The sequence below is a fragment of the Nymphalis io genome, chromosome 12 (genome assembly GCF_905147045.1).
Source record: "Nymphalis io chromosome 12, ilAglIoxx1.1, whole genome shotgun sequence".
Lineage (NCBI taxonomy): Eukaryota > Metazoa > Arthropoda > Insecta > Lepidoptera > Nymphalidae > Nymphalis > Nymphalis io.
The window spans coordinates 6383714-6396110 of NC_065899.1; the positions used below are offsets into that span (position 1 = coordinate 6383714).

Here is a 12397-nt window from a genome sequence, read left to right on the forward strand (position 1 = left end):
GTGCGAATGTTCGTATTGTCGTCACGATCTCCTGATAGCTATCTTTCCAGAATACGGCCATGGAACAGAACTATAGTTTACGACGTTAACAAAACCAACGATAGTTAAATAAACCTTTCAATACACATCTCTCCGTACGATCTAGTATTGCTTTATTGAAACTTTATGATTATAATATCCTTGGCTAAGATTGCCCAGTGGTAAGAACGCGGGAATCCTAACCGATGATCGTGGGTTCAAACCCGGGCAAGCACCACTGAATTTTCATGTGCTTAATTTGCGATTATAATTCATCTCGTGCTTTACGGTGAAGGAAAACATCGTGAGGAAACCTGCATGTGTCTAATTTCACTGAAATTCTGCCACATGTGTATTCCACCAACCCGCATTGGAGCAGCGTGGTGGAATAAGCTCCAAACCTTCTCCTCAAAAAGAGGAGAGGAGGCCTTTAGCCCAGCAGTGGGACATTCACAGGCTGTTATGGATGGATATGTCTAAGATTATCTATATTTAAATATAGAATGCGCAAATGACAGGTGCGTAATCGAATGGACGATGTAACTTTGAAGTGGCGTAGAATTTACGATAAACATTGTTATCGTTTATTTACCCTATTAATTAATGATATCATTAAAAATGTTATAATCATGTACACTAATAAGAAATATTATAATTTTGCTCTAAGTTAATCAAAATCCATACATGTTACAACGTTATATAAACTTTACTTACTATACTCTTTTTTGTAGCTTATCATTGGTCTTGACCAATTGACAGACGTCAGGTACGCATTCTGTCAACAGCAAGACTTAAAGGTCATAAATCTCATCTTGTTTAAAAGGAGTTAAAAGTAAACCACCTGATAAAAAATCAGTATTACAAGCAATTTTCGATCTTAAAACTAACACCGGTTAGAAATGTAGATTCTACTGACGCAAAAGGAACTCGATATATTTACTCTTATTTATCAATAATATTTGATCACATATGTTTTATATATCAAAAATATATTTAACAAATAAGTTCTTTTATATCCAATAATGACTGTAAAAAATACTGCTTACATATTGACAAAATTGACAAAAAATTTTGATAACACCATATATATTATTAATATATTAAAAAATATGTCTATATCTTAAAGAAAAGTCATGTCCTAGGTAGGACTTGAGTGTATTTTGTTTGTATTTCTTAAGGGTTATCTATTATTTATCAAACATGAAAAATATTTCAATGTATGTAAATAATCATTTGACTATTTTTTTTAATTAAATACCTGATGTCTGATTTTTCGTCGTCATTAAATTTTAATAAAATTTAAATGTCTGACAATTATACATTTTCATATTAATAACCAACTAACTATAAATCTAGTTATAAAATAATTCGCACACATAGAATAATTTATCCCAATATCAAAACTATAAATACAACGTGGTAACGATTCCGAGATTGCTTCTGCGTGAATTAATCGCGTCGAGTGTGAAATGCACCTCGCTGCACTGCAATCGGCCACTCACCCTCATATTTATGTTACTGGCTGCTCATAAAGTACTTACATCCGATTGGAAAGGGTAATTGGGAGTGGATTACTTTGCAGGTGTCTTTAATATATAACATTTCAGCCCGCACACGATTTTGTCATTATTCTTGTATTAAAGGAATATTCGGTTTATATTTTATTTTTTGATTTATTAGAATAATTATTGCTTTTCGAAACCTTGATTGGTAACTTTGTAATAATATTCGAATCCGAGTTAGATTAAATCTATTAGTGCAATGTCTAATGACGAACTCATATTATGTAATATGATTATGTTGTATGTAAATATTCGCGTTATCGAAATTACATTATACTTCCTGATTAATTCCATCAAATAATTTGAATTTAGACAGTTCGAAATAAAAAAAAATTGTCTTTCGAATTAGTCTAAAATATTGTTTACAGGTGTGTAAAAGTACCAAGTAATGACATTTTCATAGAATACCGTTATATAAATCTATACATCCGGTTTAAATTTTGCTCTATGCTTTATCTCCTCATCACAGCCTGTCATATTATTTACTTACAGAACCTCAAAGCCGATTACGTATCGATAGAAACTCATATATGTAATACGTATAATACATTAAGACGTACGTGGCTCTGTGATTTAGTTTATATAGTTTGGATTCAGAATACACTTCTTTTGTTTTATTATATTAGGTAGGATCTGATCGTAAGTAGTCACCACCGTCTATAAGAAATATTAAACATAAGAGATGTTTGGACATCACCAATGCGCCGCCAACCTTAGGAACTAAAATGTTATAGGCTTGTGCCTGTAGTTACACTAGCTCACTCACACTTTAAGCCGAAACACAACAACACTGAGAATTGCTGCTTGGCGGTAGAATATATGATGAATGAGTGGTACGTACCCAGACGGGCTTGCTCAAAGGCTTACCGCCAAATAAAACTATTTTACCTCTTAAATTAAAAGCGTATTTAGCACAAAGCCAAACAGACTAGCTACTAGTACATGATGTTTTTCAGACAGAAAAACAAATAGACAATATGATTATGTTTTGTTACAAAACGGAGCTGATCTTAAACACACCCATTAAATATTACGCCTCTATTATCACATATCTAAATGCCTGTGGGTACGGAAAACAAAATATCAAACACGTTGTTTCGTAATTTAGTATTCCTATAAAATACCATTGCAGGTCGCAGGTCAGATCTCAAAATATTACAGAGTGAAATGTTTGATGTATTGTATTTTAAAAGCTTTTATTGAACTTCACTTAGTATGTGTAAGGAAAGGAGTTCTTTATAACCGATTATGAAGTGTTGCTCACGTTTTGATGCTGGTTACTATACGATAGGACACATAAAACATATGAGGCATAACAACCAGGCATCCAGCATGTAAATATTTCACAGATCATTTAAACATTTAAAAAACTTATTTTTGAAAATATATTTATATTTTTTATAATTTATATTTTTTATAAGCTAATGCTTAATTGCATGAATTTCAATAATTGTTCAGCTTAAGATCAGCAACATTTCAAATAAAAAATAAATTATTGACATTATCCCATGATGATGATAACCCACCATTGTTTATTGGTTGTATTCATTAAATTCTTTAAAATTATATGCTGTTTTTAATACATATTGTGACTGACGCATAGACAAACGATGAAGTCGACAGAGGGGACAGACCTCTTTCTCATAAAGTGTAATGTTTGTTTTATAGTAATTGGCTACATTAATGCCTTAACATTCTAATACGCATAATATAAACAAATTTTATATACCAACCTTATCGTGGTAATATGTTATAGCGCTCTACAGGTTTTCAAATATATATATATATACATATAATATACGTCTGTTGTACAAATTATACTTTTACTACCATTAATTACCTTTACAATCAATAAAAAATAAATATGGCGGATATTTCTACAGACATCTTCGAGATCTACAATCTCTCCATACACTAGTTTTGGTATGTCTGTTGTAGATAAGTACACAAACTTTCGCGGGAAATCCGCTTCGGATGACGATTTTTTTCTATATATAACGAGCAATTTATAAACAAGAATAAATAACATATAAAATATGTATAATAACATGATAACATTAAAGTGTAAAAAGTCCATTTCAATTAAATAAATTGAGTAGTAGTTTATACTTAAATAATTCAGCATTATTTTTCAATGATAATTAAATACCACTCAATCTCAAACTAAATTTGAATAATATTTCTTCTGCCCTAGGTACCGGATTGTAGGAGAAACTACATGTTTGTGAGTTGATATTCACTACATAACTAATAAACTGATTCCTAACTTAGTTTATTAAAATGTCAATAACAATACAGGATGTTTAATGCCTTTTCTAATATTTAATAATTGCTGTATATTGCGTCTTTGGCTATGTGACTTTATTACGTAATAACGTTGTATTCTTTGTAAGTAAAATATCAGAGTTTAATTTCTGACGGCTGTACAAAGACCATTGATTGGTTGACTGCTGTTTTGAAGAGTCCGGCACGACATATCCACGTTACTCTGTTTGAGAAAAAATGAAATAAATGGAATCTTTAAATAAGGTGTGTAGCGCTCACAGAGTTGAACCCGTGGTTTGGTTCGTATCAAGGTATCCTATGCATTTTATAGTGCTTTTTAAAATGTCTAAATAAATTTAAAAATTTGATTAATTAAAGCGTTGAAACAATTTTTATATTATTTAGCTACTAGAAATGGTAATAGTTTTAATAGTACACTAGGATATGACTAACTGAGTGTAATATTACGAATTATATAATTAAAACTGCTATTCATTTACGCAAATACCAATTAACCCATGAGTCAGTTCAATGAGATGAAATGACGACACATGATCATGTCATTAAAACATTTTATATACCTAAGCCTTACAGACATACGAACAAGAAAATAATCCTATGAATATTTAATTATGAGGTTAAACCATACAAAAATAAAAAGTTATATAATGTAACAACTTATTTACTTTTAGTAAATAATATGTAATTTTGAATAATTATTATATTTAAATGGCAAGTAGAAATTTAACAAGATTTTCAGTACTTTTTACTTTTAATTTTAGCCCGAGGATAACAATTTTTTTTCAAGTAAATACATGTCAAAAACATAAATACGTTCAGTACAGTTACATGTTTAATTATTCTTTCAATATATTTTTTTAAATATAATATAGGTAGGCGGATGAACATATGGGCCACCTAATGGTAAGTGGTCACCAACGCCCATAAATAGACATTGGCATTGTAAGAAATGTTAACCATCGCTTACATAGCCAATGCGCCACCAACCTTGGGAACTGATATGTTGTGTCGCTTGTGCCTGTAATTACACTGGCTCAATTACCCTTCAAACCGGAATACAACGGAATAAGTTTTGCGGTATAATGTGGCCAACCCAGACGAGCTTGCACAAAGCACTACCAAAAAACCTTATTAATAGCCAATAAACCTTATTACTCATTTGTCGTTTGGAAGAAGAAGACACTGACATGACTGACAGCATCGCTTATCTAAACACTTGCTAAAGAACGTTTATCAGTAAATAAATAAATTATGTGTTGAATTTTTAAATACAACATACTGTGTGTATCCCTTAGTATTTGTTCAAAAAGGATTTGACAATGATTAGGATATATTAAATGCAAAGCTACCACTGTATCGGAATATAGATTATATTAGAAGAATCGTCAAGAAATTCAGTAATTACTCTTTTAGTTAGTATGTACAGAAATAATAATTGTCTACGTGAAAATTAATTTAATATTATTTAGAACAGTTTTTGCTCTACGACTGTGACTATGTATGTGTAATGGTCTATTTACCGCTCTTTGATGGAGTCTTTTAATTGCCCAGCTCCCTCTTACTGGGTCTTGGTGATCGTATCAGAAAAAAGACTACTTTACTTACATCTACTTATATTTGTATTTCTTCTACCTCTGTCATTACGAAATGAAGACTAATGTTGAAAAATAAATATAACAAAGTCTGTAAATGTCCCACTGCTGGGCCTCCTTCCCAACACGCTGCTCCAATGCGGGTTTGTGGATGCGCATGTGGTAGAATTTCAATGAAATTAGACAGATGCAGGTTTCCTCACGATACTTTCTGACGCGATGAAGTTTTAATATAAAATAAGCACAGCAAAAGTCAGTGGTGCTCCCTTGGGTTTTAACCCGCAATCAACGGTTTAGATTCACGCGTTCTCGGCCATCTCGACTCTTCAAAACATAAGGATAACCAGACATGCGCTAGATTACCAACGTTAAAAATATATTTAACAAAACCAATTACCGCTCCCGATTGTGCCATAATTAGATGAAAATACGATTCTCATAACTCATAAGAACACAATATTTTTACACGTTTTAAAAGTAAATTAAATATAATTGGTTTTAATGTTCTATGAACGTTTAACTGCTATTTATTATAATAGCTGTACGTAATAAACATCAAATCAAGATTTACTGCACCTGCAAACATATTTTACACCGTATGTTGCTTACGATATATTTAGTAACTAGCTGTAATTTGCAATTCCGTCCGCGTGGCATACTAAAATGTTAAAGAAATACGACAAAAAAACGTTTTTCATTATCAATTGTGTTGTTGGCTAGTCTTTGAAAATGTATCTATTTCTGACATCGCTTGGCCACATTGTAATTAGAACATAGCTTAAAATTATTAACAAAGATATACAAAAAAAAAATTTTTGAACAGTTATGTTCAGACACAAACGAGTTTATTTATGTATATGTATTACTTATGTATATAGTAGTGATGGAGCAACTGACTTTAAACTCTTATTAGAATGTTTTTTAATAATCGAACGTTACAAAATTTAATTCAATTTTGTGCAACGAAATATGAAATTACTTTTCGATTAAATTAAATAGCAACATGTATTGCTGTATTTTAGAAACGTATTATATAACAAAAAAAAAATTATTTTTTGCTCTTTGGTAATAATGCCAGTATGAATTTATTTTTTGAGAATAATAACAACCACCAATCACTCAACCCAATATACACATCTCATTATCCAAAAATCGCTCATCTAAAGCTTAATCAAAACAAAAGTTCAATTTAAAAGCAAAACATTGAATACACTTAAAAACGATAAATTCAAATAAATATGCACTTTTTAATATTGAATATTCAATTCAGTAAATCTTTTCACCTTGAAATGAAGAATGAGTCAACGTCTGCCGACCCAGACAGACGTTAGCTATCCAAAAGGCGGCATTTGCTGTCTCTTTTCATCATTACAGGGCTAACAAGGATAGCTTAGTTCCATCTTCCTGGAGAATCCTATTATTATACAAGAACATACAGGGACTTGTATCAAGACATTCTTTTAGGTCACGAGTCTTTAAATGTATTTAAGATTTATCGTAATGCGTTACAAATTACATATAAATTATTCCTGTATATGTTTCTATTCATTTTTCTTACCGCCTATATCCAAAAATCTCGACTGGACTCTGACGAATGTGGAGGCTTGAATACATCATCTAAATTGCGTCGACTCAAATGTAATTTTGTCGAATGGTAACACCTATTTTTTTTAATATGTCCTAACCACTTGTCATTTTTATACTTACTTTCTTAACAATTTAAGTAATCCAAACCAATCGTTAGATATTAATATAATGAATGACGCCATTAAACTTTTTGATTTGGCTTCAATTGTAATGGACTTCACATTACAGAAATGGGCTATTACATTAATAAGACTTTTTGTATAGAATTTCGAAATGCTATATAAAATCACAATGATTAACATTGTGAGAGTTCCAAAAAAATTAATATGAACTAATTTTATGAAAATGACTTTGTATGGAATATAATGTCTTAATAAATACTAAATAACAGCACCGTAGTTAATTGTGCACCATGAAATTTTAATACGACCAAATAACAGTTATTATTGCACGTTAAAAGATATAGAATTATGAACATCGCAGGAGCTAATCAATGAGATTAAAGGCAATTTGATAATTTCAATTAAATTACACATTGATTCATAACGAAATAAACATATTTTCTCGTGCTAATTTCTTGTTGTCACGTCACGTAAGGGAGACGTCTTCAGACTTCGTCAGTTGTATGCTGCCGCTTTATATTGTAAAGCCAGTATTCACAAAAAACAGAAAAAATATATTTGTACTATATTTTAAAGTAGGATACTATTTTTTCTTGTTTCATAAATCATTTGGCCCTAATTCCTAAAAGTATAAAAACTTATATAATATCAACATCATTACAACGGCCAAAAAGTACAAAATTCACAGTATTCATAGTACTTTGATTTTAAAATTATACAAATCAATATTTACAACTTGATTGATTACACATTGTTTTCTGATTAATACAATAATTATACGCGTTAAATTCGGCCGTATTTATTCAGATCAGATTAATGCTTGTGTAAAAAATTATTCTTATAAAGGTCAGAAAAGGAAAGCGTGCCTCGGGCTCTTAACCAGCTGATACAAAATATTGTTTACAAGAAATTGACCATTCAAGAAAATAATAAATCAAGTCGATGATCGTTAAACTTTAACTCTTATATTTTGTATCATAAAAACTTATTTTCTTTAAATACGCAAATGTAAATGCTATTTATATGCTATTATATACTATGCTAATGCTTAAAAAGAGATTAAGACCTGCAAAAAGCCTAAAGATTTCGACGCGCGTACTACCGTCAATCTTACGATGTCATTTGTCTGTTTAAATCAGGCCTTACAAACTAGTATGAGTGAGTGAGAACACACACTATTACATTTTTCGTATTCACGACATTGAAATTTAATTACTATGTGCTAAAGATATTTGATTAACGGATCGCTTAATTCAAAATTGATATAAATCTTGGGAAGACGTTCATTACGAATTTCACTGCAATCAGACAAGTCGATAAATCAGAATTAATTAAAAACTGCTGTAATGTTCTGAGTACCTTATAGTCATACATTGAAGATATCTTGAATATTTTAGATAAAAAACATATGCTTTATGTTATAATTAATCATGCTCAAGCTTAATTCACCTACATTTAATTCTACGTGTTCATTTATACGTAATTGCTTGTACTACATTCTCGCATAAAATGAATTGTGCAATTATCCTCCACAAGGTAACGACAAGGATATTCAGGCTTAAATATATTTCCATACGAAATTCTACAATGACATCAGAGTTTACCTTAAACATTTGATTTAAATATTGTTCAACTACATTGTTTATTTATGTATTTTTTTTGTTTCAGATTTAGCTGCACTACGACAATTATTGGATAGTGAAACTGGCGGCACGACTTGTCCAAGTTGTAATATGCCCTTTGATAAGGGTAAAAAGAGAAAGTTGATTGACACGTGCGGTCATGAACGGTGCTATTCCTGCATGTTCAGAAACGAAGCTTGCCCTATATGCGCCAGAAAAAGTCAAGGGAGGAGGCAAGTCATGGAGAGGTATACACCATCACCACAGCGACAAGTCGATCAGGAGTGGCAATCACCGACGCGGCTCCCAAAACCACCGAAACAACCATCGAGCCTTGCTCAAAGTTGTCCCACACCGCCGCACACGAGGAGAAGATTTTTTCTGAGTCCCAAGTCATTGAGAAGTCCTTTTGGTCAACGTAGCAGTCGCCATTCACATGAAAACCACGTGCCTCTTTCTGGTAAGCTATTATCGCACGCCATCTTTTCATTTGCATACCTGTGGGACCGCGGTGGCCTCCGGTTTGCATTGCGTTGCGTAAGCCCACACTGTACACGCAATGCACTTTACTCCATTAATACCTTGACTAAAATTTTCATTCACGAAGCCTCTCACTTTTTGACGAGATTCTTTTATGAGCATAGAAACGAGGATTCCTCGAGACGTAAATAATGGTGAATGACAATTGCGCCTAGCCCACGCGTCCCCGCCGGATGTACGTAGGGGGTTCCGCAAGGGACCGGTTGTCTGCCTAGCCTATTTATTACTTTAGGTACAGATCAGACTTTTGCAATCCTGCCCGCGCAGACAGCGGGCCGGCAAACATTATCACACTATCTGGTACATTTTCGATTTCCATTAATTACATCACTCCGGTCCCGTCGAAATATAAAGCAGTTTGATCACAGCTGCATGCTCAATAAATTATAGTTTAAATTCAATACAACACTTGCTTGGGCGCTACTGTTCTTAATCAATCGAATAACATTTCTGTTCGCGAATCTGTAAAAACTATCTTTATCGATTTGTATGTTTTTTTATTGTCATTACAATTATTATAAATTTATTAAAATCATTGCCTCGACAATTATGGTTTAAATATTTAAATCGAATAAATGTAGAATTATTTTGATGGGTATATTTTAACAGGATTACCGGAGGAGGGTCCCAGAAGTGCGGCGTGGCCAAGTCTTGTGTTCAATAAAATAAGGTCGCTGTGGTCCGCTCATTCCTCCGTTCCTCACGGACTCAACCAGTTGACAGGCACGGCAACATAATAGTAAAAGTCTATTGAAGGAATGTTGATCGATAATTACCTTCTAAGAACATTTTATTACCAAAAATTATAAATTATCATTATAAAAAAACTTATTAAATAAATCATGATTAATCACTTAAAAAATGCGCAATTTCTTAAATAAGATATACGACGTCAAAGTCGAGCTTTACAAGGTTCTAATTATTTATGTTCAAAACAAATACCTCTGTCGGTATTCGATCCACATTCCTTCGAGCCCAATCGGGCACGGCCGCTCGATTTTTGCACATCTTTTTGCCTGTTTGCATTTGCCAGTCGTCTCGGTTATTTGATGCACAGCTTTTTTATCAAAACCAGTTTTTTGTTTGGTTTTACATCTGTGTTTAATTTGCGTGTTTTTATTTTTTTTTATTTACAAGCTTACATCTCCATATCTGCGAATGCTAATTTATTCATTGTAACTGTTAACATATCGATATAATTGGCTATCAATAGGTTTTGTAAAATGAATCGGCATTTTTATCATTTGCTTGTCAGTTATCAATACTATAGAAAGCCTTTTGTTACTCGCATGATTTGAGACTTTATAATAGAGTTTGTTTGTTGTTTACGAAAGAATAAAGAGAAGATTAGCGTTAAACGCTTTGAATAAGTAATATAACCGAAAAAAATTCGTAATATAATGTTTTTTTTTATCACTGAAATGCACTTTAATTTTTATTATATAATTTAATATTACTATTTTTGAGTTACCTGTGGTTTTCATTTACAGTTTTGCATTATATATTTAATAGTACTTCATATAATCTTAATAGAAGTAGAGTCGCTAATAAATGCTATAAAATCTGGAAAATAAGGAAAGCAAAAATTAGCCTTAATATTATACTTACATTTTTAATATACACTTAATATAATAAAATATATTCGCGAAGGCAATTTGAATGTGATTTAACGTGATGACGAAACAAGATGGCTGCTTCTGTCTCGGAGCAATTTTGAATAATGCGTACATAACAAGTAGCCATGTATTGCGTTTAAAGTTAACAAGTTTATCGCTTACGAACATCGTTGCTGACCATTCGAGGATATTATGCTTAACTTTAGTCGCCTTTCTAACTCCTTTTATACTCCAGATTTAGCATACAATATGTTCGACTAAACTGCTAAAGGAATTATCAAGATTAGGGTTTTAGTGTAAGGTTGTCATTTTCATGTCGCATTTATTGTAAATGAGTGTTTGTCGACAACTCACATTGCAATAGTAGGTATTTTCTCGAGGCATATAAGTTCCATTAAATCAGAACAGGGCATTAATCACCCAGCAATATTTCTAAGATCCTTGCAAAGGTTAGTTGCCAAACATAACATCTGTCAAGCGTAAAAGCCATAAAAGTTTGCTAAATCCTCTATACATAGAACTCTACGACATAAGCGTAAATTTATTATGATAATAATCACATTTTTATGATTGATAGTGCTTCAAACATTAAAAAATCTTATTTAGATCACTTACAAATTATCTATATTAAGCTTCTGTGTCTGTATTAAGTTATTCAAAATTAATTTAATTACCGACACTGCCCAGTTACGATTTTATGGTTTTAGTATATATTATAACTGCTCATAAAAGTAACTAGATTAGGCAACAAAGTTTAATTACAACCAAACTGTCGTATTAAAGTTAACTTCGATTATTGTAGAATAATTACGAAACTGTATTCTGTAACATTTATATATAAACCATATTATATACTCAAAAAGGCTAAGGCTCTAATGAATATTGATAAATTCATCATTTTATGATGTTTTTTCATCATTATAAATAAAAACTTTCCATTGAAAAAATATTTAAATATCCAGAAAAATTGAAAAGAAGCCAAAATAATGTCACGTACTTTATTAACTCTCTTCCAATATATTGCTGTTGCTAACATTTTCTAACTTCAAATCTTGTGTACTCGAAACAATCGACTTGATTCGGTAATACAGTATCAGTTGTTACTTTATCAACAAGCGAAATGAGAGGAATGTATTTCGCTCATTAAATCTTATATTTCTATCTTGCAATTTGATTGAGGTATTTAATCCGGCGTAATCTGACAAATTGTCGGTCAATAGCATTGTCGTGGGCGAAGGTTGGACGGATTGTTCACGCCGAGTGGGTTTGTCGTTTCGGTTATATAGAACGAGGTGAAAGACGCCCTCACTGCCTTCGTCCCTAGTGGATTGTCAATAAGACGATGCAAAATCATATCTTTATAATTGGTTTTAGACTCTTAATATACTTCTCACTTCACTTTGACCAATGAAAAGATTCAAACAATTTAATTTCACAATATTTATTTCATAT

The 12397-nt window shown here is 31.8% G+C and overlaps 1 protein-coding gene across 3 annotated transcripts in view; it reads left to right on the plus strand.

Moving 5' to 3' along the window:
- LOC126772304 (protein TANC2) overlaps nucleotides 1-12397 on the plus strand; it is a 133919-nt gene that overhangs the window by 104798 nt on the left and 16724 nt on the right. The window contains exons 2-4 of one of the 3 annotated variants that reach the window (XM_050492598.1): nucleotides 3775-3804; nucleotides 8836-9249; nucleotides 9939-10052. In XM_050492598.1, coding sequence (XP_050348555.1) covers nucleotides 8901-9249; nucleotides 9939-10052 — 463 coding nt within the window. In that variant the 5' untranslated portion in view covers nucleotides 3775-3804; nucleotides 8836-8900. The remainder of the gene's footprint in view (nucleotides 1-3774; nucleotides 3805-8835; nucleotides 9250-9938; nucleotides 10053-12397) is intronic. The other 2 variants (XM_050492596.1, XM_050492597.1) reach the window with 2 other exon arrangements.